Here is a 25,036-nt window from a genome sequence, read left to right as displayed (position 1 = left end):
TCAGTATAAAATGACCCATACTGCGATGGCTGACTTTTAACCATCACTGGTAATACTCTGTTGTTTGTGCTTTGCCAAAAAAACAACCTAAGACAAAAATGTGCTTATTTCAGTTAAAAAAAGGACAAAAGAAAAATTTCCCCTGAAAAAACTATAGTTGAAAGAACATGTAGCCATTTTTTTCAGCTGAAAAATAATTATCAGTGAAGAAATACTGACCAACTCTCCCCTAATGAATGTACTAGCAAACTTCCAGGCCTGTCATCAAAGCATGAAATGAAAAAGAACTGGGAAGAAAAGAGTATTTTGGACATGAAAAACATGTAGCGGTCCAACTTCTGGTTCCAGTAAAATGCTTTTAACAGGAAGGGTTTTAAATTGGAACAAACAGGAAAACTACTATTTTGTTACAAATAGGGACTGTCAGAGGCTTTCAGGGTATTGCAGGAATTTTCCAATAACCACAATCCCCACAAACAACTTCCTTTCTACAAAGTGGCTAGAAAATGAATCAATCACTATTGACTTTCATCTTCTGATTGCTTCACTGGGAGAAAATCAGTCGTACTTAAATAATTGATTAATTATTACCTTAGTAATTACAGGTAACAAATCTAGCTTCCCTTGCCTCCCTCAAGACATGTAAACTAGCGATATTTCAGTTTTCCAGCCACTTTAGGAGGCAAAGCCAATTTTCTACGACCCAAGATGACTTCTCAGGAGTCACCGGTGCCCTCGGCACGGCCCCAGCTGGGCGGTCCCCGCCGCTCTCGGAGGCGAGGAAGGCTGACCACCTCTTGGGTTCCTTCCTTGGCTGTAACCTCCCCGTCAGCATTACAGGCTGGGAAGCAGAGCTCCAGCTCTCTTTTTCTTAGGTCAATAAAAGCAAGAAAATAGAGACGTGTGAAGCGCTCAAACAGACTAAACAAGCAAATACCTAAGGATGGAGATCGTGAAAGTTTAGACGCACATTTGAGGCTGAAGTTCAGCCTCTCTCTTTCACGGGTTGATGAAGCAGCTTGGGAAGGGCAATCTGCTCTGGGTAGTCGTTAAAGGGTAAGAACGCATCTCTGCTACCAACTAGACTGAGTGCTGGAAGTGCGTGCTTCGGGGTGGAGAGTCTGGGGTTCGAAGCGTGAGAGAGAGCCATGGTGGAAGTCACTAAGCCCGCGTTTTTCTCATGGTCACCATCCCCTGCACTGCTGTGTTTTCCTGCTATACTTGAGAGGAGTTCAATGAAACAAAAGATTCTCATCAGGGATTTATTAGCAATACGGTACCACGCTAAAAAAAAAAGCTAAGGTTTAACTAGTTCTCCCACTTGTATTAATGGCATTGACCGTATCACTTTTTGTGCGGCATCCCCTTTGTTTTTGCTCTTCAGTCCAAGTAGATGACGAAATGAGACCCGTGATGTTCACTTTGATAAAGGCGAGCTGCTGGCTTTCCAACAGTGTAAATAAGGATTCAGTGCCTTTTAAAAGCATTACTTTTAAAGGAAAGCCCTTTTGAGTGAGGGCTAGAATGGGGTTATTTTCCACATGACCGAGCGTCAAAAGGAAAGCGGCAGCCCAGTCCATGCTCTTATCACCCTCCCTGAGTCACCCACTGGATAGATTTGTCACAAGCTAAAATAAGAGCGACTCCTCAATTTATTATAATTTTCTACTTGTCCTCCTTAATGCAGTTCCTGCCAGGATGAGTTTGCTGTGGGAAAGTGGAATGAAACCAGGCCTTTCAGTGTGCTGCTAAATGGGACTGGGGGGAGGCTTTCAGGGGGGAGGGAAAATCTTCCTCATTATAAAGGGAAAATGTGCAACGCAGAGTTTTCATCGGATGCTGCCCAGCCTCCCAATTAGGGTGGCTGAGACAAACAGTGGCGTTATTATATGTAACTGTTTATCCCGTGTCACTCAGCCATTGTTTATTTTATGAGCATAATTTATCTCTTCTGTTGTGCTACCCAATTTGTTTGCATTTTCAGTCCAGTCGAGTGTCTCTCTTTTATTGTACACATCTTTTGGCCTCCCACCAACCAACTCTCCAATTAAGTTTCCAAGAGTGTCGCACAATGGCCAGGCTCCTCCTGCGCTTCTTTTTTTTGCATGACGTTTGCGTCCCCTTCATTTCTGCGCTGCCCCTACCCCTCCCCTGCTGACTCGCAGCTCCTCAATGGCTCATGGTTTATTCAACAGCAAAGCTGAATTTCTCTTTTCCCTCTCTTTTTCCCCTTCCTCCCCTCTTTTAAAACAGAGGCTGGTCAATAGATGCCACTTTGGCAGCTCTGGAGAACGAAGTTTGTTTGCAGCAAATCTTTAGCGGTCGTGTCTCTGCGGTGCAAGAGTTTGGTGACCTTGCAGGGATTGAACCCCAAAGCGCGGGGCAGCTCGGACCTGGGGCACTCATGAACTCTTGTGTCTACTCTGGCCACGAAAGGGGACAAAGACTTGCTCTCTATTAGCATGTGTTACCAAAGCTTCATCCGCACATGGCCCTACCTCCCTGCTGCTGTTATCGCTCCCCTTGGAGATGCGAGACAATTCCTCATCCCTGGAATGATGGCATCTTTGGCTTGTCCCTACTCCAAACTTTCCGACCAGATTTTTCAAGTCTTTTGATCTTCTTGCTTGCAGGTCTGTCTGCAAGGATTAGCTAAAATAGAAAAGTGCTAATCCACATTATAGAAATTCAAATCCGTGCCACTACATTAAGTAATTTCAAGGAAGTTTTATCTGGCAAGACTGAGGTGAACTCCAGAACAGTGATAACAATATCTGTGCATCGCCTCTTCCACTAGCGTGACAACACTGCAGCGGAAAGAAGCAGCATTGTCCTCCTTATCATAGCAGGCTAGAGACTATCACTGTTTCTGATGGGGTCTAGCAAAATCCCATTGAGCTCTCAGCCCTGGGTTACAGTTGGACAAGGGCTTTCCTGCTGCGTTCCCATTGAGTCTGCCAGGACTGGGTTTCCAGCATTTCTGCTAGAAAATCTGTAGTGCCTCACCACCAAACACTGGAGCTCCATCTGAAACGCCCTTTGTTTGCAGGTTGGTGTCCAAAACTGGGAGTGAGGAACTTTACATGGCCATGGGAGCCACCACGAGGAAAAAACTTGGCAGCCGCGAAACCTGGGTTACGTCCCATGCAAGGAAAGCATCCTTTGGCTAAGCGATCTGCAAAGGAGTTTACTGCCCCTCCACCTCCTGTCACTATGAGCTGCTTCAGAAATTCATCGTACTTTAAATGATCCACTCAAGTATCCATTCAGTCCCAGTTCATAGATTGCAGAGCCTTTATTACACAGCCATATATTTAGCACTGGAATAGTTCTCAGCAGTTGTAACAGCCCTGTCATCTAAGGAATAAAACAAAGAGCCATTATTCATCAGAAGGGAGACACAGTCTTTATTGTCTGAAGCCATGGCAGAGTTTTTATATCACCCTATCTATTCTTTCAGGCTGTCACACAACTCAGTTTTAAGCTGTTTCAGTGGCAGCCCTGGAAGCCTGAACGCTTCTGTAGCTTCTCATAGTTAACATCCCAGCTAATGTTGTTTTAAACTGACAGCAGGACTGATCCTGAGCACACTGAGTATGGCCAGCAACTTAAGAGCACGAAAATTAACCTTTCCAGAAAAGCCTGAGGTAGACATTAGTCTCTGGCTAGGTCAGGAATAAAAGCCATGCAGGGTTATTTAAAGACATGAGGAAGCATGGCTACTAGGAGCAATGGATGAGTGTGCATTTTGGGCACTGATTACATCCAGAAGATCTGGGTTTGGGCTCTGCTCTGATGGCAGAGCTTGGTGTAGACTGTAGGACCCAAGAACACACGGAGGTGTGCATGCCGGCTGTCCCGAGCTCACACTGGTGTGGACCCTGCAGCCCTCCCATAGCGTGTCATGGTTTGCTTGGTGGGTGTATGTCCTGCATGGAGCTGGAAGAACCGGCCTGGTTCTCTGGATCTAGACACCTGGGGATTAGTACCTTGAGACGTACTCAGCATGAACCACCCTGCCTAGCATCTGCCTGACTTCCTCTGCATCTCTGGGAAAAGCCGGTCAGATTGTGGGCCAGAAGACCTCTTCTAACATGCACTTCTGTGGTGCAAATGAGCCCATTAAATGCAAACGAAGCAGCACCATTCACAGAACCAAGTACCATTGTGGTCTCCTCAGGCTTCTGAGAGCATTTGAGAATCTGCCTGTGTCAGCACAAAGGCAGGATGAAGAGCACGCAGAACAGATACCTCTGAGAAGGTGTCGTGCAGGGGCTCTCGCCAGCTGTTTGCACAGCGAGGCAGACCCATCCTTCCCTTGGAGGTCTCCTCTCAGAATAATGAGATGGGAAACTTGAAGACCCAGAATCCTAAAAAGTGGCAAACATTTGAAAAAGAATTGCCCTTTCCCAGCTTTGTAATTTGTTTTAAGGCTGGCAATCACATCTCCAACCCCCTGTGCTCACTTTTCTCCACATGCTCGGAAAGCAAAGGGCACATAACAGACTGTGAACTCCCGTTACACTTCTCCCGACACCCGCTCTCCTCCCTGCCGAACAGACAGCAATCTCTTAGGCTAATTAGCCAAACTGTATTCTGCACATATTTAGCATTTCTCAGTAATTAGGATAATCAGATTTCTCCCCTCATTCTGTACATATACAATATAAGCAGGTGTATTGCCTTTCCCACAATGATATCACAAAAAGTGTGTTGTCTGCCGGAGCTAGGGATGCCAGCCGCCTGTCAGAGCCCATTCTCATCTCACGCATGGAAATCTGCTGCCAACGGATTACCAGTAGCCCTGGAAAATTAGGAACTGGGTTTGATTTGGCTAAGTAGCCAGTAGTGCAGATATTCATGCAAGCTATCTAAATGCACAGAGTCTTCAAATCTGGCCAGAGATTTGGATGTTCTCTTCACCGTCCTCCAGGGAAGAGCTGCAGGAGAAGCTCTTCTGCGCTGCAGCTGAACAGGAGGTGTTTGGCCCAGAACCTCAAAGGTGTTTTGGGTTCTGGGGAAGTGCAATAGTCCACCCAAGTCTGAGGACTCATGTCTTGGTCATCCTCCACAAGGTTAATCAGTCTATGGACCTAGACCTTGTCTCTCTGGACCTGTTAGCTGGTAAACACATACACGTGGTCTCTGCTGCTTTCAAGGCCTCTAAATGAAGGTCAAAGCCAGTCAGGTCAGGCCAGCTCTGTCTTGTCCTGCTGAGGGAGGGTCTTTGGTTCAGGAGGAGTTTTTCTCCAGTCAGCTTCACTCAGTAATTCTGTCTCAGGGAAGCAGAAAAGCTTTTTTAAGTGCCCATGACTACATCCTGGTTCTTGGAGCATTTGGACGTGGTGCTTCCACCAAAGTGGGACTACTTCCCACTTAGTAGAGCATCAAGGGTTCAGCATCTCTGAAAGGAGGACAGGATGCTCCCAAGCCCCATAGCATGGAGTTAGGCTCTCCTGAATATCTGGACCATAGCAGTAATATTAAGGAAAGACCCTGCCACATACCCTCCACAAAAAGACCATCTATCTGCTGAGCTTCACGTAGGGGAAAATTTTGCTTGCAGACCTTAGAGTACAATCCAACATACTCCCAACACAAAGAAGCCATTTCTAATGTGCAGGGTGATGCTTTTATTGTAGTACTGTAGAAATAATGTCCAAACCTCCTAAATACGAACAAATCCAAGTAAGGCCAGGACTTAGATTCCTCCTGATCTCCAGGTAGGTTAACCATCCTGGTACTGAGATTGAGCTCTGGTTACTACAGAGGTAATTTTCAGGTGGAGCTGAAGATAGACAGTGACAAACTGTTAATTGTGGTGAGGCTGTTTATCTGTGATGGATGAACACACCATACAGAGCACTCCATGCAAGGTTACACTCAATATTTTACAAGTTCTATGTGGGTAATAAAATGCTCCATCCCCTTCTTTAGTGTCCTCTATCTCACCTTCCCTGTTCAGATGAAACGGTGTTTACAGATGAACTATCTCCAGAGAAAAGCACTTGGGAAATATAATTCAGCACCAGACTCTTTAATGGGTCCAAGGCTGTTGTCAGAGTCACCACAGACACAGGAAAGATCCCTGTTCCCCAGAGAAGGGTCACAGGAGGCTTCTTCCCAGGCTTTGTATATTCGCCGTAACTGTGTACTCATCTGAGCACCAGGATTCATTTTTTATTAAGAGTACTTAGCTCTTGAGGAAAAGTGTAACCCAACTATCCTCAGTAATATTCAATTCTTGTTCGTTCATATCTTTGACCAGGTGACTGGTTGCCCAAGTGCTCGGTAACGAAGGAGTCTGTCCTCTATCATTTGCACCTACCTCCCTTAGGTCAGTGATGTCCCAGGTCACTCGGGGATGGCACAATGACAGGGAAAGAGACTTGGAGAACCGTGCTGAGAAAAGAGATCCTGTTGCAGAGCAATGCCCTCCTAGACCTGGGAGACCGAGCTCATGGGCAGCTCTGCAGGGTGTGGGATGGAGCGAGCCGGGATGAGGAGCCTGGCCCACCCCGCTCCAGGCATCCCATCTCCAAGGATCTCATCAGGGGGATCCTCAGCTGCTTTCTTGTCTCCTCCGAGGGCGGTGCAATGGGCAGCAAGTCTGTGTGGTGAGGGGCTGCCCCAAAGCACAGAAAGGGCACGAAGGCTGGATCCCACACGCACGCTCAGCCCTCCCGCCCCATCGCTGTGCAGCGGGACTGCTTGCTGCTGTAACGGGGTGGCAACTTGTGCTCCCACGCTTCTGAAAACCAGGACCTGGGTGGACATCTGTGTGCTTGCTCCATTGGTGCAGAAAAAATATGACGATGGTCCTGGTTTTCTAGAGTTTTCAGCATTGGATGAAAAAACTTGAGGAAAAAAAAAGGGAAGAAAGTAGGTATTTTGCTGGCCTGCGAGAGCCTGGAGAGCAGGTGGGGAGCTGCCTGCAGGGCTGGCCAGTCGCTGAAAGGTGGCAAAGGAAGCTGGCACGGTGACTCCTGACGTCTGCCTTCTCCAAGCAGGTGATGAAGACAAGCTGTTGCCTTGATTCCCACAGTATATTTTCATTAAGCTGTGGCAGATGGCAGCGGAGGTCACCGCTTCCACACCATCATCCTTTCAGCCGAAAGGTGTCAGGGAATCTGACACCTCAATTACTAAACCTAGATTCACCCGAACAACATCCAGGATGAAGGGGGAAGGGGCATCAGAAAAGCTGCTCTCCTAATTTCCATGAATCCTCACCTTTGAGAGAAAATCTGGGACGTGAGCTTCCCTGATAAACAACATATTTGTGTCTAACGTCCTGACACAGAAGCAGCTGTGCTGAGAACAAGCCACAGACACCAGGAAAATGGCAATTAAGTCCTTGTGGAAATGAGACCAAAAAGCATCCCTTGGAAAAAACAGTTGATGTTAATGAGCTACAGTGAAGTCAAGGAAGGATCTATTGATCTTGCCCCAGCAGAGAACTGCTGCTCGCTCCTCCCTAGTCGGTGAAAGCTCGGAACATAAAGCAAAATAAAACTTCTGTTCTTCACTTCACAAGGACTTTCAGATGTGGGCCTGGGGCTCAGCTAACCCAGGAAGAAGCCGGAGCAACATCACCATTGACTTTTCCGAGTTCAACGTAAAACACAAATCCGATATGCTGTGGAGAAGCAGCACCTTTGTTGAAACCCCATCTCAAAGATTTCTGCCAGATATTTCAATCGTTTCAGTTTTTCTCATCCCTACTATTAATACCTACTTTCCTATTATTACTTTACTACTGATTCCCTACATTTACTACTATTAATCCTTGCTTTTGTAATCCTTGCTTTTTGTAATCCTACTATTATCCCTGGCAAGAAGAAGACAAAATAAGATTCTGACCCCTATCAGAGCTCAATAAACAAGCGAAGCATAAGTCATTTATTCTTATTCCGAAATACTGTGAACTTCAATGTAATATTGTGATTCTGGAATGATTATTAAATATCTCAGATTGGCGGTTCTGCAGGGCGTTTATTCATTGAGTTTCCTTCTACAACAAAAATACCAAAAAACATTGGCCTATGAGTAGATAATGAGTCAACTCAGCAAGCAACTACCCTGCAGGAACACCCAAGCCTGTGCTTCCTCTTTGAGGACTTCTCCCCTTAAATCCCAACACAAGTTGGGGGAGACACGATGACATCAGAAATATTTGGAAGATGAAAACTTCTGGAGTGCACAACGCCAAAGGAAAAAAAAAAAAAACACAACACCAAAGCAACTTCTTTTTAGTGACACTTTTCGACTTTTTTACAGAAGCTTGAAAACACTTCTGAAAAGTTCAAAATATTTGGGGTTTGGCACAATAAACCCTCCCCATCATTTTCAGCAAACATTGCTAAATGCCGGAGTATTTTCATTTTTTTGCCCAGAAATGTCCTTTTTTCCCTCCTTGTGTTCTGGAGACAGGGAACGGGAGAAGAATGCGTTACTTTTGAGACAAAAGTTTCTACTTTGTTGGAAACTCTTTTTCTATCAAACTTAAACACAGAGACACAACCTATGCAGTTACATGTGCTCCTCACATCTACGGCAGCCCATGAGACCAGGGGACAAAGGGAACCTCACAAGCATAAGGACATTAAATCACAAATTATCTCTGGGGTTTTTTTATAAGAAAGAAAGGTTTAGTTCCACTGACCTCAAACCCAACAGTTTGTTAATGGAAAAAGGGAATGCTACAGCTGGGGCACTTACTGCTGGCTAGATCATATGCATTTTCTTAAGTGCTCGAAAACCTACAGGCTATTCCAGGGTTTTCCTAGAGGAAATCTGGCCTTTGTTATCCAGTTTATTCTCCAAGAGTTCCTACTTGAGGGCCCCTAGAGCAGATTCTTGGAAGAGCTCCATCTTGCACCCCAGCCAAAATGATCCGAGTTTCCGTATATTATTAGCACACAATGGAGCAACGTCAGCTGGGGGTTGGCAGGCGCAGCGCTCCCTTAACCCCACACCGGCCAGGGGAGACGTTCTCCATCAGGGGAAAACTGTCTCCTTCTCTTCTCGCATGGCCCTGGTGCTCGGAGAGAGGAAAAAGGGGAAGGCAAAGGAGCAGAGAGTGGCCGGGAGAAAGCAGAGAGCGGTCAGGCAAACACACTGCGTCAGCCGAAATAAAGCCCTGGTTCTCCAAGAAGAGGAGTTGACTTCAATACCACCCTGCCCTCAGCTGCTTTTTGGCTTGGCCTTTGCCAAATTTCATTCCTGGTCTGAAAGCGCTAGACGGGTTCGGTTAGAGGACACAAAGAAATGTGGTTCCTGTGAGTCATTTGCAATCTCCGGCACCGCTATGGGAAACGTGGATGTGGGCTGCCAGGCAAGGTGCAATCTGCAACGGGGGACTTCTGAAACACAGACCCCAAGCCCCTCTTCCCTTGTGCTGATCAGAAGCTTTCGGGCTTAGACCACTGTGCTACAGCGGTACTGACTCCAGCTGCTCAGGAAAAAGAAAAAAAAAAAAAAAGAAAAATCTCCTCATGCAAAAATTCAACTTTTTGTAAGAAAAGCTCCACAACTCCAAAATTAAAAATGTTTGCCAGCACAGCAAACATTTGCCAGCACATTTTTGATTTTTCGCCAAAATATTCTGGCCAAAACTTGGGAGAAAAACTCAGAATTGTCTATGGAAAGCAGATACTTCTCATGAAAATATTCATTTAGTCAAATCCCCAGGTTTCTACTGAAAGTCAGCTTCAGTGGAAAATGCTGACGAGCTCTATTATTGGCACAGCTTTAATTTTCCTTTGTCTGGAGCAGACACGGAGAAGACAGCATCTGTCAAACATAGTCTTCTGTTATTATTTAGCCTGGAGTGTTCAAGGACTTCAGGAAAGGTTCAAGCCATCACGGTGCTAGGTGCTGTGCATATACACCAAAGACAGTCCCTTCCCTAGAGGGATTATAGTTTAAGCACAAACCATGGAGGAGATAAACAGCTGGGGAGGGCACAAGGTAATTTTGGGGTGGTCCTGAGCAGCGTGATGAGCAAAGGGACACTGGGCTTCCCCTCGCACCTGCTCTTGCCTTGAATGCTTTGTGCTCAGCCGTACCACAGCCGCGTGAGCCCAGACCTCCCTCAGGAGATGCATCAAAGTGCCCCAGCTCGGGAGGCAGCTGCAGAGAGGGGGAGAGATGGGTCCTGCTCTCCCCACCCTGCCTCCAGTTCCAAACGTCCCCGGGAGGGAGAGGAGAAAGCCAAGAAAAGCATCTCCACAACCCCCAAAGCGCAGATGCTGCAATCCTGCTTGCTCCTTGCCTTGGATAGGAAGATGCTCTACCACCCTCCCTCTTGCAGCCCTCGTGTGCCGATCCGATCGAGCCCACCTATATTAACTCATGCTTTTTTTGGCCCAGATCCTGCCCTGCCCGACTTGCCGTGCAACCCCACCTGCCTGTCTGCCACGCTCCCCTTCTGCCCTCGCCCCCTGCGTGCTCTTCATCGCTTTATGCCTCGGTCAAACTGACACGACCGCTTTAGTTACAAGAGAGTAGTTAGAGAAGGATCTGTGCTGCTTTCAAATAGTTTCCAGAACTGGTCACCCCCTTCTGTAAGAGATTAAAAAGGCATCGCTGAGAAGGGAGTGAGGGAGAATAAATAAATAAATAAAGGTATATAGTTACTTTTGGTTAGTCTCAATACGCAGTCCCGTCCCAGGGTGCCTTGTTCTGTGCTCATTTGAAGTATTAGTCACTTTTTCCATTAGAAGCTCTTATTCTAAGGGGATTTATAATGTATCTGTAAAATTGTCTCCAGGCTTTGCTTGGCATCTGAGCTCTCAATCCACAGACAGAATGTAAAGAAACTACAGTTGTTTGATTTATTGGGACAGGGCACAGGGAGGGAGGGAATTTTTCCATGCTCGGTGGAAATAAATTCACATAGTGCCTTCAGTGCACAATCACTTACTGCTCCAGAAAATACACCGTTTGGGTGCAATCTCATGCTGGCAGAGAGGAAAGAAGCAAATCAATGATTTTTTAACATCTCCCTGCCCGAGACCCAGCCCTTGTTTGCGGTTTCTCACCATGACCCACCCGGTCCACAGTCCTGCTGGGTGCGACAGTCTCTGTCATACCACCCGGGTTCAGAAATCCTGCCCTTGACAAGCCTTTTTCAACCCTGATTTCTACAGGGGACATTTCTCAACCCTCTGCAGAGGCTCTCTTACAGACTCCTGATTTTTTCTTGGGGAGGCCTGTGCCTCACTTAAGTTTTGCTTGTGTTTCTTAATATGCAATTGCCCAAAGGCCGGGAGGGATGAGCAAGGGCTGGCAAGCTGCTGTAGGTAACATCAGCACCTGAATGGCAGAGCTGTTCGGGCAAAGCGAGAACTGGGAGGTGACGGCACCCTTGGGATGCACCAACTCCGGGCTACAAACACCCCGTCACCTGGCTGATGGTCCTCCTCTATGCCATGGCTGAGGATAAGCTCATCTGCAGGGTGGCCCTGACCTGGGCCAACGTTCACCCAAACCTCTGCTCTGAATACAGGGGTGGATCGTGAAGAAGGGAAGGATTAGGGACAGCACACACTGGGATCAGGGGGAGGGAGAGCCAGAACCTTCTCGCAGCCTCCCTGCAGCACCGATCGGCAAAGCAAGAGCCTAACATGGACGTTTCAAGGAAACAATAACCTAAAATTGGAACGTGGCAAATTATTTATTCAAACTACAGCCTTCCCTCCCCCCTTGATTAGCAAACCGCTGGGGAGTCAGCCCTGATTTTCTTCAGGCAGATGCATACGGCTCTCCTCCTCTATCTGCGCCACGAGCGCTCAGCCCGTGGGGGGCTGAAGATCTAGTTGGTATTCGCATTGTGTAGCAGCTCCTTCAATTCACACGTTGCTCTGCTCTCCGACTGGATCACAAACTTTTTCTTTGGGAGCATACACCGCAATGATGAATATGTTTGTTTTCTGCCTTTTTTTCCAGGGAAACATTTAGGCTGCAGCGCGCAAACGCTTCCCCACACACTCACTCAACTACTTGCACCTAATAATAAAACAATCTCTATGAAGCATTGCAACTCAAATTCCTAATTTGATTTTTTGTTCTGGGGGGCTGTTTCGTGGTTCTGCTCATTGTTTATAAAAAGCCCCAGTGAAGCCTTGAGGAACAGACATAAGAACATGTAAAGAAACACAGGGGTGTGCTGCAAAACTGAAGTGGGAAATCCCAGCGCTGAAATCCTCTCCCCATCTAAGTCAGAGGCAAAGCATCCGCTGACCATAGAGGAGCCAGGATTTCACCCCTGGGACTTTGGTAGTGGGAGACACGGTGCTTGGCAACATACCGGGAAGACTGTGACAGGTTCAAAGTATCAAATGAAGCCGAGCAGAGACATGAGAGGAACAAAGGAAGTTCACGTCATTATAATTTATTGATGATCTTGGCCTGATCGCTTCAGCATTTTGTCTTAGCAGAACCCACCCTGAGCAGCAGCGAGTCCTGCAGGTCACTTGGCTGTACTGATGTGGAAGTGATGTGACGATTTACAGACAATATTTGCTGAAAAAAAAAAAAAAAAAAAGCACCAGGCTGGATCTCACCCTCACCCAAGCACTTGCTGGGAACCGGCCAGGATCTCCTGACCTCACCCCCATCGGAGCATGGCTCCAGGAATTCCCTCACCATAGTTCACATTTTTCCAGCTCTACCAACTCACCCAGCAAGTGCCATGGGAAATCGCTACGGCCAAGGCATCCAAACTTGCTTAAGAATGAGCCAAACTGATTCTTTTCTTCAAGGAGGAGGGTCTTAAGGAAAATAAAATGCTGGGGGTTCTTTGTCCCTGTATCTTGGATACGAGAAAACTCCCACGCTTGTCAGAAATAAGAACAGCACCAGCAGCTCATGGCTTTTTCTCTTTCTTTTTTTCCCTCCAGTTAGCGTAAGTGCGTGCTTTAAAGCAGGACGACATAGTGATGGGTTTAAGAGACAGTGAGTGTTGAGGTGCCAATTTCTAATGTAAGACAGGGTGCAGCTTCTTTCTTCTGTGATCACGGGTGAAAAATCAAAAGAAATAATCCAGGAGACTAAATACACTCCCCAGCCATTCAACTCGCTCATAAATATGCCTAGTGAGACGCTTTGTGCAAGAAAACCCCACCACTTCTATTCTGTATTTTGTTTAGCTACAAGGCAAATCTGCCAGCCGCATCTTCCGATGGTGCTAGTCGGAGTTACCAGGGTTGCATTCTCACCCTCTTCCCCTTCAGTTTGAGGCTGATGGTTTACATTTCAAAACTAGCAGGTTTCTCCTAATGAGAGGTTCTCTCCCACCTTCAGCAAAGTGCCCGCTCACCGTCCCTTGGCAGAAAACACGCTGCTGTCACAGTAAGCAACTCCAAAACAAAGAGTTTTAACTAGACTCATCCCTCGGCACTAGCTCACCACGCAACAGAGCTTAGCAGGAAGCCTGCCCTTTCCCGCACGCTGCTAATGCTCCAAAATAAAGCAAATTTGGAAGAAGTAAATGAAATTAAACACATAGATGCTGTCATTTCCTTTTTAAGGCTGGAGGAGCCCTGGAGCCCGTTAGCTATTGACAAGAAGGGGACCCTCCAGACCCAGCCTGGATGCACGGACACTCGGGGAACAACCAGACCTTTGTTTATCACTGCTCGCACTGACATGTACCCAGATGTCATGAGGACGAGGAACCCCTGCCCAGCAGGGACCAACACTTTCCGCACAGCGGGAAGTTTATTTCTCAATAAATATATGTGTATTTATAAGCACATTCTATCTAAGCACTTCATCCCGAGGAGGTTTGAAGTAATTCCTTCCAAGCCAGGGCAAACCCCCCCCGTGCAGGCGAGCAGGGCGGATGCAGGCGAGCCCCCTCTTGCAGCCGGACATGCGAGGGGCTGAAGGCACCGGGGGCTTCGGCAGCTCTGAAGTTTGGTTTGATTTCGTTTGCAGCATCGCCACCGAGCCCGCCGGGACCCCTTTGACGGACTGATGTTTTTCAGTTGTATCTTATAAGCACAAACTTAGGAACTGAGAACTTTTTTTTTTTTTTTTTAAACGTTTCTCCGAGTTTTAGGCATCAGTAAATTCCCCCCCCCTCCCGCCGCGCAGCAGAGCGCAGCCTGACATCCCTCCACCTTCCTCCTCCGAGATGAAGTCGAGGAGGGAGCGGAGCCTTTACCGGCCCCGGGGCAGCGGGCACCGAGGCGCTGGGGGGGGGACAGGGGACTTTTGTTCCCGTCCCCGTCCCGGGAAGCCGAACCCCCCGTTCTCCGCCGTGCGCCCCCCCCCCCCCGCCGCTCCCGGAGCGCCTCCACTTACCAGCTGCAAAGTGCAGAGGAAAATCAGGGTGCAGCGCCCGGTGCAGCATCCCATGGTCCCCGAGCAGCGGGGGCAGGAGCAGCCCGGCTCGCCGTGGCCCCGCCGCCGCCCTGGGGCTCTCCGCGCCCCGGCCCGCAGCTGCCGCTCGCCGCCGGCGGGAGCGGGGAGGGAGGAGGGATGGAGGGATGGAGGGATGGATGGAGGCAGGGAGGGAGGGAGGTCGCGGCGGCTGCCGGAGCCCCTCCGGGAGCCGGGGAGGAGGCAGTGGGGCCACAGCTTAAAAGGGCAATGCCCCGCCGGCGGCGGCCGTCCCCAGGGCGCGCAGGGCTGGCGGGGCGGGGGTCGCTGCCGCCGGGACGCGGCCCCGAGCCCGGGCAGGCGCGGGGGGACGCTCCCGGCCCCCGGGCAGAGCCCTCCCCCGGGGGGCTGAGCCAGGCAGCGCAGCCGGGGCAGCTGCTTTTCCCTGGAGAGGGCTGGTGGGGCAGCCCCTGCTTTTTTTGCCTCGGTGGGACGCGTTTCCCCGGCGGTGCCGGCTCTGCCGCTGCCGGGGGTGCCCGGTGCGTGCCGGGGCAAGGGCCGTGCTGGGCGGGCGAGCCGCCTGGGTGGGACACGGAGCCTACAGGGCACCCTAGGCGACGGGAATCGGGAGCTCCTCTCCCCCTTCCACATATGCCCATCACCTTCCTCCCCGTGCAGGTGCTGGCACGCTCACCCTACAAATCACGAAGCCCAGAATTCACCTAAAATACAGTGGTTCTTCCCCTACGATTTGTCAGCGAGAGTGCACATGGAAGACAAACTCAGAAAGGGGAATAAGACAAGGAATGTTTTAAAATGCACGCTTGTGGGTATTTTAAAGTATATACCCAGGCTTGTGAACGAATGGCAGCTGACTAGTAGCAGAGCGATGTAGCTCTCTTCTTCCAAGAGGAGCTTCTGCCTGGCACCGTCTCTGAACCACTCGCCATACCCTGCGTCTGTAGAAAAGCAAGTCAGTCTACTTCAACTGCGAATGCAGAGCAAATCCACGAGCACACAACCACCTCCTTTACACTCCTGAGTCCTTCCAGAAGGAGAAGCAGGGTCCAGAAGACATGGGACCATGTCAGCCCTCCCCGCCGTACACGTTTCTGGGCAGAGCGAGGAGCAGGTCACACACCACACACTGTGACTGGGACAGACTTGTTGCTAAGCTCCACACAACAGGATAAGAAGCTTTGGGAGAGACTCATGATGACGATGTCGTCTCTTTGCAATCTCCAGTGACTCCAATGGCTGCACGACAGTTTGCTCTGTTACTCTCAGGCTCTTCCTTCTTCCTCTGAAGCAAGTTAGGGTTTGCTTCTGCCTCCAAAGCAGGGTGCAGCTTCGTACCATGAGCAACCAGTTCCGCTTTCCTTTTAAATAAGCATGCCACATTGCTTATTACAGTGGCGTGAGAAGGAGACAGTAGCTGAAATGATAGAGGCTCTATAATTTTACTCGAGGAAAGCATTGCCTGACTATACCCCAAGGAAGCAGGATTAGTCCTAAAGTGCTATGAATGTTAAAAACCTTATATTAACAACATTGTTGTTATTCAAATCAGCCACAGGGAGAAAGGGAACAAACAAACAAGCAAACTCTGAATACCTAAGATTAGGAGACAGACTCTGACTTGATCACAAATCCTACTGGTTTTAAATGGTAAAGTATATAGATTATCTGACCTGTGCACCCCACAGAACCAGGGCATCAATTAATGCAGTCAGATACAATAAAACACATGTCATTATAGGCGAAAGGAATATACCCAGAGAAGAAACCAATTTACTTCACCCAGACAGCTGTGGACTGAAGAAACTGTGGCAGCATTTGTATTCCCAGGAAGATGGTTTCTGGATGGCGGAGGCAATAGGAACAGAGACCAGGTTATTTTTTCATGAATGCAGATGAAACATTCCTTACAAACTGCATAGGGAAGTCTCACTCCGCACTGTCGGGTCAGGCAACCTGACATCAGAATTAAAACAGGAGCTCAGGACTGCCGAGCGCAGGCTGGGGTTCGGCTGGTTCACGTTATGTGCTCTGGAAACTGCTGGGAACAGCATGGGAAAGGCTGGGTTGCAGCCGTGCGGGTTAGTACCTGGCCTTTCTGCCATTCTTGAAGTTTCCTGCATCTCTTGCACTGCCTCCTGCTTCTAAACACCTCCCATAAGCATAGCTATTTTCCAACTCGGTTGTACTACAAAGGAGACATCGTGTGAAACAGAAAAAGGTATTGCTGCTGAAATACTAAGTTTGACATAAACAGGATTTTTTCCGCCTGCACTTTTATCTTGATAAGCTAAGTAAAAGGCAACCATGAGTTGGCTGGGACTCCACACGCATCTGAAAGAAAACACACTGACTCTCCTTAGCTTATTAAGAAGGGTGAAACCAAAGGGATAATGTAACCTGTATTTCAAAGAGAGAGACTTAAAACTCCCAGAGCCTCATCTTGTAATCTTCATGCGTATGATTTCTTATCTGCATTGGTATAGCAGGAGGCCTGGACACAGAGGGGATCTGCCTTTAAGCATCCAAGTAGCCTCACTGGTTTTAGCGGGGGCTACTCACATGTTGAAAGTTGGACACTTGCTTCAGTACTGTGGTCTCCAACCTCTTTTGATTATGGACACCAGGGGAGGTGCATTGAGTTTGAACCCCCTGACAACAGGTTTAGTTTTTTGGTTACTCTTTGCAGGCCAATTAAAAAGTCTCCTGCAGACCTCCAGAAAATCCTTTATTTCCGTGAGATGAAATATTGAATTAGCTGAATTTGGACCTAAGTGAATAAAACACATAGAACTTAGATCCTAATGAGGTTTATTTAATTAGCAGGTGGATTAATAAGGCACCATTGGATGAGGCAGCGCAGAGGCTGCCAAAACACAGTGCCATCACTGATGTGCAGTATACCCCAGTGATCCCCCATGTGCCACTACAGAGTGGCACTTGGCTTGGCATGGCCACAGCAGCTGCCAGCATCTCCTAAAAATTGTGCGAAGTCCTGACCAGCTGAATTCCTGCATGAGTGCTGCAGGGCCACACGTCTACCCTGAGAGTTTAACTCATAAAACCAACTACAACTTTACATTAGCAAAAAAGAAAAAAAAAACAAAATTGCTCAGTATCCTGAATTTTTTCTTCCTGGAGTATAACCTCGTCCTCAGCTTTTGACAGGCAAAATGTTGCTTTGAGAGTCCAGTCTGGATGTCCAGAAGGATTTCTCCTGATTAAGGGGCTTTGGATGGGGTCTGAGGGATTCTCAGCAGGGATGCTGTACCCAGAGCAAGGCAATTGCAGGCAGGTCCATCCCTCTCCATCAGACAGCCATCAGGAGAAGACCAAGAAAAGGGAATTGGCCAAGCAGTCATTATTGCAGTCCTCTCCAAATGCTGTGCCACAGGTATTTTTAAGAGATCCTAGTTGTTTCTTTTTTCCTCCTTTAGTTCCTGAGGATGCCCCTTCACTTTAAGCTCCTGATGCACATGCTGGTCACATCCTGCCTTCATGCAGGCAATGAAATCCAGTTGGGAATCATCCTCAGGTTCAAATGATGCTCCAGAGACCAAATGTCCCTGTTCTCAGCCAGTGGTTGAATCAGGAACCTCTTCCCATCCAAATTTGTTGTGCTGAGGGGGATGCACGGATCCAGCTGCACTGCTAAGGGAGATTAACCTGCAACAACGGGACCTTGTTATCACTTGTTCCTGGCTGACTACATCCAAATTACTTTGAGAAGGTTTGCTTCAGAAGAACTCAAGAAGCAAAGTTAGCAAGCTTGAAACAAAGCAGCAGTATCTTACCACAGCTTTTTATCTCTCCTGTCCGCAGCCTGCTTGCTCTGACAGATCAAGATGAGCAATAGAGGCTAAAAGTATTAGCTGGGGACACGTCTCTTCGCAGCCCAAACCCTGTAATTGTCACAGCTGCTGAAAGCTATAGATGGTCTTACATCCCACGATACACATGGGGTGCATTATTCCGCTCAGTTCATTTACATTCACCTCCTCTCCATTTTAATAACCTCATCTGGGTCACAGTGCCTTTACAGATGTCTGATCAAACGCAGCGGTGTCAGAGTACTCCAACCTTATCAATGCCACATCCAAAAGGCACAACATGCCTGTCCCAGTGCTTTATGGCCTTACGAGCTAATCAGCCAGCCCGCTCCCCTCCTTCGGGGCAGACAGCAGCCTTCCCAAGGTGGCATGTCACATCATATTTCTCTATCACAAATTAGAAGTAAAACCCGCTGCAAGTCGTCTGACTGATGGCAGCTTTCCACTGTGCACAGCAATATTTCGCAGGGGACACATTCAAAACGATCAATTGGGAAGTCTTCACGGAAGAGCTGGGTGAGCTGTGAAGCTTCCTGCCACAGGACACTGTGGATGCTTAAAATGTATACGGGTACAAATGGATTAGGATAAATCATCTTCCTGGGTGGGAGGAGGAACGGGCACTAGCCTCTGCCCTGTCTCCTCAAAAGAGTAACGTTGGATGCAGTGACAGGACCTGACTGCTGGTGACCAGAAGTTGCCACCGCTCACCTTGGGCAGCCAGGTCTGGCTATAAGAACTGCCCTCTGTGACAGTCCCATGTATCTTACTGAAGACTTTTTACATAAAGGATTACTGAACCACCTAGAAAGAGGGTTCTGAAAAAACATGAAAAAAGGGGAAGGACTTTTGACCTTCTAATTTTAAACTTGTAATTTTTTAAATTTCCCATTACCCTGGTGTAATAACTAGAGGGTTGTTACAGAGCTCAGCTGCTCTGGGACTGAAGCCAGCTGAAGCCAAGACTATCAAAGAAGACCTAGGGGAGGTAGCAATAGCACAGACATGTCCTTCTTCTCTCCAGAGGGACCAGAGAGGCAGAGAAGCCCAAACTGAGCAGCACCGTAGTAGTACACCCTCAGCAGGCGATGTCCAAAGGAACCACACTCTGCTCTTCCCCTCCTTTTGCAGCCTGGTGAATACATCGCAGAGCAAAACAGCCCTGTGAGAGCAAAGCACAATGTTTTAAAAATTGTTCTCATCACTACACAAGAAAGGAAACAATCTCAATGACTTTTATGCTTTGAAATCGTTCCCCAGCAGCCCAGGGCAATCTGTAAAATTTATCAGAACTGGTGTGTGAAACCTGTCATTTTCTCTCTGATCCCTGTGAAGTCTTGGATGTTGGGGGGGAGGCAGCTCCTAATCAGGCTTTTTGGCATTTCTACACCACCATCATCTACATTCCGCATTTGTAATTCCCTAATATTAACTTGCTGAGCTGCACAACAAATTCTCATCACTCTTTGATGAGCAAGTGGAGGATGGCAGAGGTGGAAGGCATGATTCACTAAGCTCTCCGGTATGTCAGAATAATAGCAAGGTGAACAATTTGTCCACATCTAGCTGATACAGCTGCCTTGTTTGTATGATCAAGGGCTTCTACGAAGGAAATATGACTGGAATCGTTCCTCCCCTGGATCAAATGCATAGGCACCCATTTACCACTACAGTGGAGTCAAGGTTCAAATTCACACTTTTACAGCTTTAATAAGATGCCCTGACAATTCTGCCATAACATCCCACAAGCAGCCTTTCAAATAACTCTTTTTCTACTTCTCCATGACTATAAAGGAAAAACATAGAAACAGAAACACCCTGGAACCTGCCAGCATTTTTGTTAGTCTGAGGGGGGTGCCTTGTGCCCCGGACCATCACCTCACCTGAGCAGCAGCACTGAAGAGCCTCCCTCGTCCACTGAAATTCCCAGTCTGTCTTGCTTACAACCTGGAGACCGAGAACGTGAATCAACTACTGAGCTACTTTGGGAAAAGCTGCTCAAGTTAGGGTCACAGCAGCTCTGGGGATTGCATGTCAGCATTCCCGGGGGAACGGCGCGGGTGCTGTCATAGGCACGGCCTCGAGTGGAGAGGAGGGAGTGCCCGAAGGGTTAATTCACGCAGGAAAAGCAAGCTGTCACAGCTGACATCCCAGCATCTCAGCCCATGCAATCCGAGTAGCTGGCAGGATTGCAGCCACATTTCCAGCTGCAGCTTCACTAGGCAGTGTGACCAAGAAGTAATTCAACGCAGCTGCCAAGGTCCCTGGGTATTGATACCGAGTGATTATTCAAGGTTTCCATGCAACAGTTGCATTTCTCAAATGATATGACAAAAAAAGGGCCTAAAGGGTGAGAGCAGTCTCCACTTTTGGGCAGAGGCTTAGGGCACTCTCCTTTAGACAAGCTGCTTCCCCATTTGCTTAGGAATCATTTTTTTCCTCTCAAATGATTACAGACTTCCCCAAGCCAGTTTAACAAGTCTCATGTGATACGATGGAGAAGACATCAATAACAAGTTTCTTTTAGAGCGCCTTTTGGAGGACATCTACAGCAGCGCGTACACGAGTGCACAGTGTCCGTAGCCGGCGTATACAACTACTGCCCCAAGGCAGGTATGAAACGGGCAGTCAGAAGCTCTTCAAACACATGCATACTCAAAACAGAGCTACTTTTCCGCTGTGTTTTCAGCGATATTCTTTCCAATCCCAGCCAGCGAGAGCTAATATGTATTAAGAAGTCAGCAGTGTCAGGTGCCACCAGGCTGAAGGAGTATTTTTTACACACATTTACTTTAGAAAGAATTAATGGCCTTGGAAATAAGCCACTTGAACCAGCCTCCCAAAGTTCATTCTGAATACCCACAGAGTAGATACAGGCAGCTAGCAGAGCTTCCAGGCTTCTTCATCCTGCCTGGACCATGCGAGATGGCCACTCTGGTAGCTTTGATTGACGGTGATACAAACCGTGACGTGACACACATGTATGTGACATTAACACAAAATTAAAGCTGCGTGTAGTAATAGCTGCTTGTTAAATAAAAGCTTTTGCTTTTCTGTTTGCTGTTTTAATATCAGAGGTAAGGCTTCCTGCTGTCTCGTATGAAGACTTTACAAATTTTGCCTCTTTCCTGAAATGGAAAAAGTGTGCGTAGGCAGAAGGTCTGATGGGGGTCTCTAAATACAAGTAGCTGCTTAAGCTCTTCTTCAGCTCTGGCTATGAAGTGGAGAAAAATAATGAAAGGATGTCTTAGTAACCTGATTGATAGTAGAAATGCACGCATTAAAATGCACTCCCAGCTGCACGGAGGAGTGGGCACGGTGAGCTCAAATCAGAAGTATGCAGTGGAAGGATGGGGGTTGATTACTCTCCTGATCTTGTCTGTGCTTTGAAGAGCTAGACGTGAAATTCAGCACCGGAGGCTGTGGTGTGTGAGCCACAGTGTAGGCAGGACTCCTTGTTTTAGCTGTAGGACTAAACTCCTGCCTAAACTCCAGCTTCTCTTGCCTGACCACCAGTAGGGCTGTACTGGGAATTAGATGTAGTTACAGATTTTGCCAGTGTCAAGTTAACTGAGGAAATGTATCAGAAAAGCCCTTAAACACAGGTTTCTCAGCTGAAAAGGAAGGATAAAGTAATGCTCCCTTGTACAATGAGAGGGAAGGGATTATTTTATTAAGTGCATGTGGCATTTCTATAACCTAATGGCAATATTCATTGTAGCTGGGTAAGGTTCCTATGCTGTGGCTGCCAAATGCAATGAATATCAACAGCCCTGAATGCTATAATTAATAATAAATAAATCTTATTTAGTCAGCATAATAAATAATAATAAATAACAAACATTTAATAACAATTGGGCTGATGTTTCATCCCATGGCAGAAAATATTTCACACGTTACTTTTCTAGTATTTTTTGTTGGGTGACCTAATGTTAGTAGGAACGAGCTTCTGTCAAGATTTACAAAAATAAGACACCCTCCGAAGTCACTCTGAGTTCTCAAGCCTACTAAGTTAAAAATGAGATTGAGTCTTTGGTGGCTCAGGTTCACACCTGCTTACCGTTCACAGGGTGCCATCAGAGCATGCAAGACACAGAAATACCAAAAAACCCTCCAAGAAAAGGGTGCTATCACATTCCCATCAATTAACGAGACTACTCATGGAGCTAAAAGGGCTGAGTTTGGGGTTTTATTATTATTCACACAGTTACAGCTACATAAGTCATACGTAATGTCAATGCAGAACTTGAATGGTGACATTTATCATGCAAACAGGTCTACTCCTTGCTCCTCGCTCTTCAGATTTATTAAATAGATTTCTCTAACAAGGGTATCTACGTTTCTTTTTGTTCCCCCTCAATTTAAGCGTTGTGACATCCTGCACATTACTCTGATGTAGTGGCTAATCTCAGGTGTGTTGGCAGGGAAAAAGGCAATAAAAATCTACGGCTTCTCAGTCCACGACAAGTGCTGCTAGGACCAAGTATTGTATTCAGCCCACAGAGGTGTTAATAAACAAGTCAAAATAGGGTTTTGCTGTTTCTCTTTTTCCTTTAATATTTGAAGCTCATGCTGTCAGCTATTCTAGAAGAGAATTTTTCAGGTATTTTTGTGCAATTTAAACTGAGTGGTAATGCCACTTCATTTATGTCAGGGACTGCAATATTTAATAGCCAAAATCAAGTCTTATTAATAAATTAGAAAGGGTTTGGGAAATCTGTAAAAGAGGAAAAAGTGAAAATGAATGTTCTTTGGTTTAAATCCTGTTCCACAGACTTTTTTTTTTTAACCTAAGAAGTTTCAAAGCCATCATTCAAAATCATTAACTTACAAGCAAAATTGCACACTAGGTAGGTTATCTTCGTAAGCTTTCATTTGCTGTTAGTCTTCTTCACTGCAATTATGACACACATTTTCATGAAATCTTTGCAGAATTGGACTCTAGTTTTCTGTGCTCTCAATTCTGACTACCCTTTACAGGTTTGAGTTTTATCCTTTCGTAGCCAAGTAAACTTATTTCTATCTGAAAAATCTCAACATGGAAAACAGCTCAAAGAGACTGTGCCTGCCTTATATTTTATTATTTTATCCTGTAATTTGTTCCTTTTTGTCACATTTCTTATGTGGTTGACGGTGGGCATAACAGTTATAACAATGGCAATTGTGCTAAAAATATTTGTAATTTAGTTTCAAGCTAGAATCAATTCATAACTAGAGAAAGGGAAGAAGTAGGGAATACAGTGCAGGATGCCTTTGTAAATGTTTGTTGTTGGCATTATCTGTTACCTTAGAATAGATATTTGTCACACATTGCAGAGATGGGAAGAGAGCTATGCACCCATCCCAAATTCCGGGAACACAGCAAACTGGACTTGCCAGGGAATGGTGTGCATTTATTTGCTTGCTAAGAAAGGAAATGTTTGTGGCTTCCCTTCATTCCTACTGAAAACCAGACAGTCCCATCCTGCAGCCTTCACTCACGTCTTTGCTGCTCACTGTACGTCGCGGGTTAAAGATGACTCCTGCTTCAGGGCAAATTGCAGTATTATTACTACAGTGCAAACAGAAGCGCTATTTTGTGCTGCTTTGGCGATGGCAATTCTGATCCCAGAAAGACAAAGCTGCCACCGCCAGTTTGCTGCCCAGGGTGTGAACACGCGTGTTTGGTAAATTAAGACCACGGGAGGCATCAGCCTCCTAGCCCTGCACCACAACGGATGAAAAATGTTGCCCAACACTGCTCCCCTGAGGCTGCGAGCACAAGTCTGGAACGCGCAACGCGCGCCCTTCCAGACCCGCTGCAGAACCACCGACACTGGACTATCTACGAATTACACAGAAAACCTAAGATTAATATTCTCATTAGACCTTATAATACAGTGTCTATATAATGGGAACCTCATTGCCCATTAGTTCACGTTTACCAGAAAATAATGGTGCTTATCAGAACAGACCGCTTTCTCCTTAACTGGAAGAGAAAATTATTTAAGCTGAGTTTGCTTTGTATTCCGTACCCCTCCCGCTGTCCTTCGTACGCATGCACATTTAAGGGCCCATTATCTTCTCATTGATGCAAGGGGGTTATGTACGTAGCTGCCATTAATGGTAATGAAAATGGCTCTCGTTAATCTCCCGTGCACTGATAGTAAGATAATAGTCTACTTATTAAGTACGGAGGCCAGACTAGGAGTTGCACTGAAAATGAACAGCATATTGTCTCTGTGGGATTCATATGTAAATGCTAAAGCATCGCTCTGGAGTGTCTACAGTTGATTATTAAGAAGAAATTAGTGATAGCGTAAATGCGCTCTCCTGGCACGTGCCTCCACCCACCACGGAGCAGTTCCAGCTCCTCTTTCCGTCCCATCCACCCTCACCTTTGGAGGGTTCTCTCTGGAGAGCAATGGATGGAAATTGTCCTCCCGCCCCAGGCTAAGCCAGGTCTGTGGGTTCAGACTACCCCCTCAACCTGCTCTCCCGGCCTAGGAGCGACGTGCGGCCTCAGCTGCAACCCCTCCTCAGCTCACAAAAATGCCTGAAAAAGACCCCCTAATTCGATATAATTCAACTTTATGAGCAACCTCCCCTCAGAGTTCAACCACCGGGTGTTGTTTGTTCGGTCTGGAAGTAGAAGCGAGTGGTGCGCACGCAGATGTTCACTGTAAAGCTTTATTTTGGTTTGGCTTGGTTGAAACAAATCCGTTTCTTCTCCCTTAAAAAACAGTTTGATAATTCAAGATTCTGCATGAATACATTCAGGACTGTCTCATGGGGGCCGGGGCTTCGGCCGAGGCCCCGGGACCGGTGTCCCGGTCCCGGGGCCTCGGCCGAAGCCCCGGCCCCCCTCAGCGCGCTTC

At 47.2% G+C, this 25,036-nt stretch overlaps 1 protein-coding gene across 1 annotated transcript in view; it reads right to left on the bottom strand.

The window, feature by feature from the left end:
- Positions 1-14,367, bottom strand: part of NKAIN4 (sodium/potassium transporting ATPase interacting 4) — a 46,203-nt gene extending 31,836 nt beyond the window's left edge. Inside the window, exon 1 of the mRNA XM_072878758.1 lies at positions 14,314-14,367. Within this exon, the coding sequence (XP_072734859.1) occupies positions 14,314-14,367 (54 nt within the window). The remainder of the gene's footprint in view (positions 1-14,313) is intronic.
- Positions 14,368-25,036: the final 10,669 nt, after the last annotated feature.

The sequence above is a fragment of the Ciconia boyciana genome, chromosome 14, assembly GCF_034638445.1.
Source record: "Ciconia boyciana chromosome 14, ASM3463844v1, whole genome shotgun sequence".
Lineage (NCBI taxonomy): Eukaryota > Metazoa > Chordata > Aves > Ciconiiformes > Ciconiidae > Ciconia > Ciconia boyciana.
Note: the sequence above shows the minus strand (reverse complement) of the source record. Positions and strands in the feature narration are given on the sequence as shown.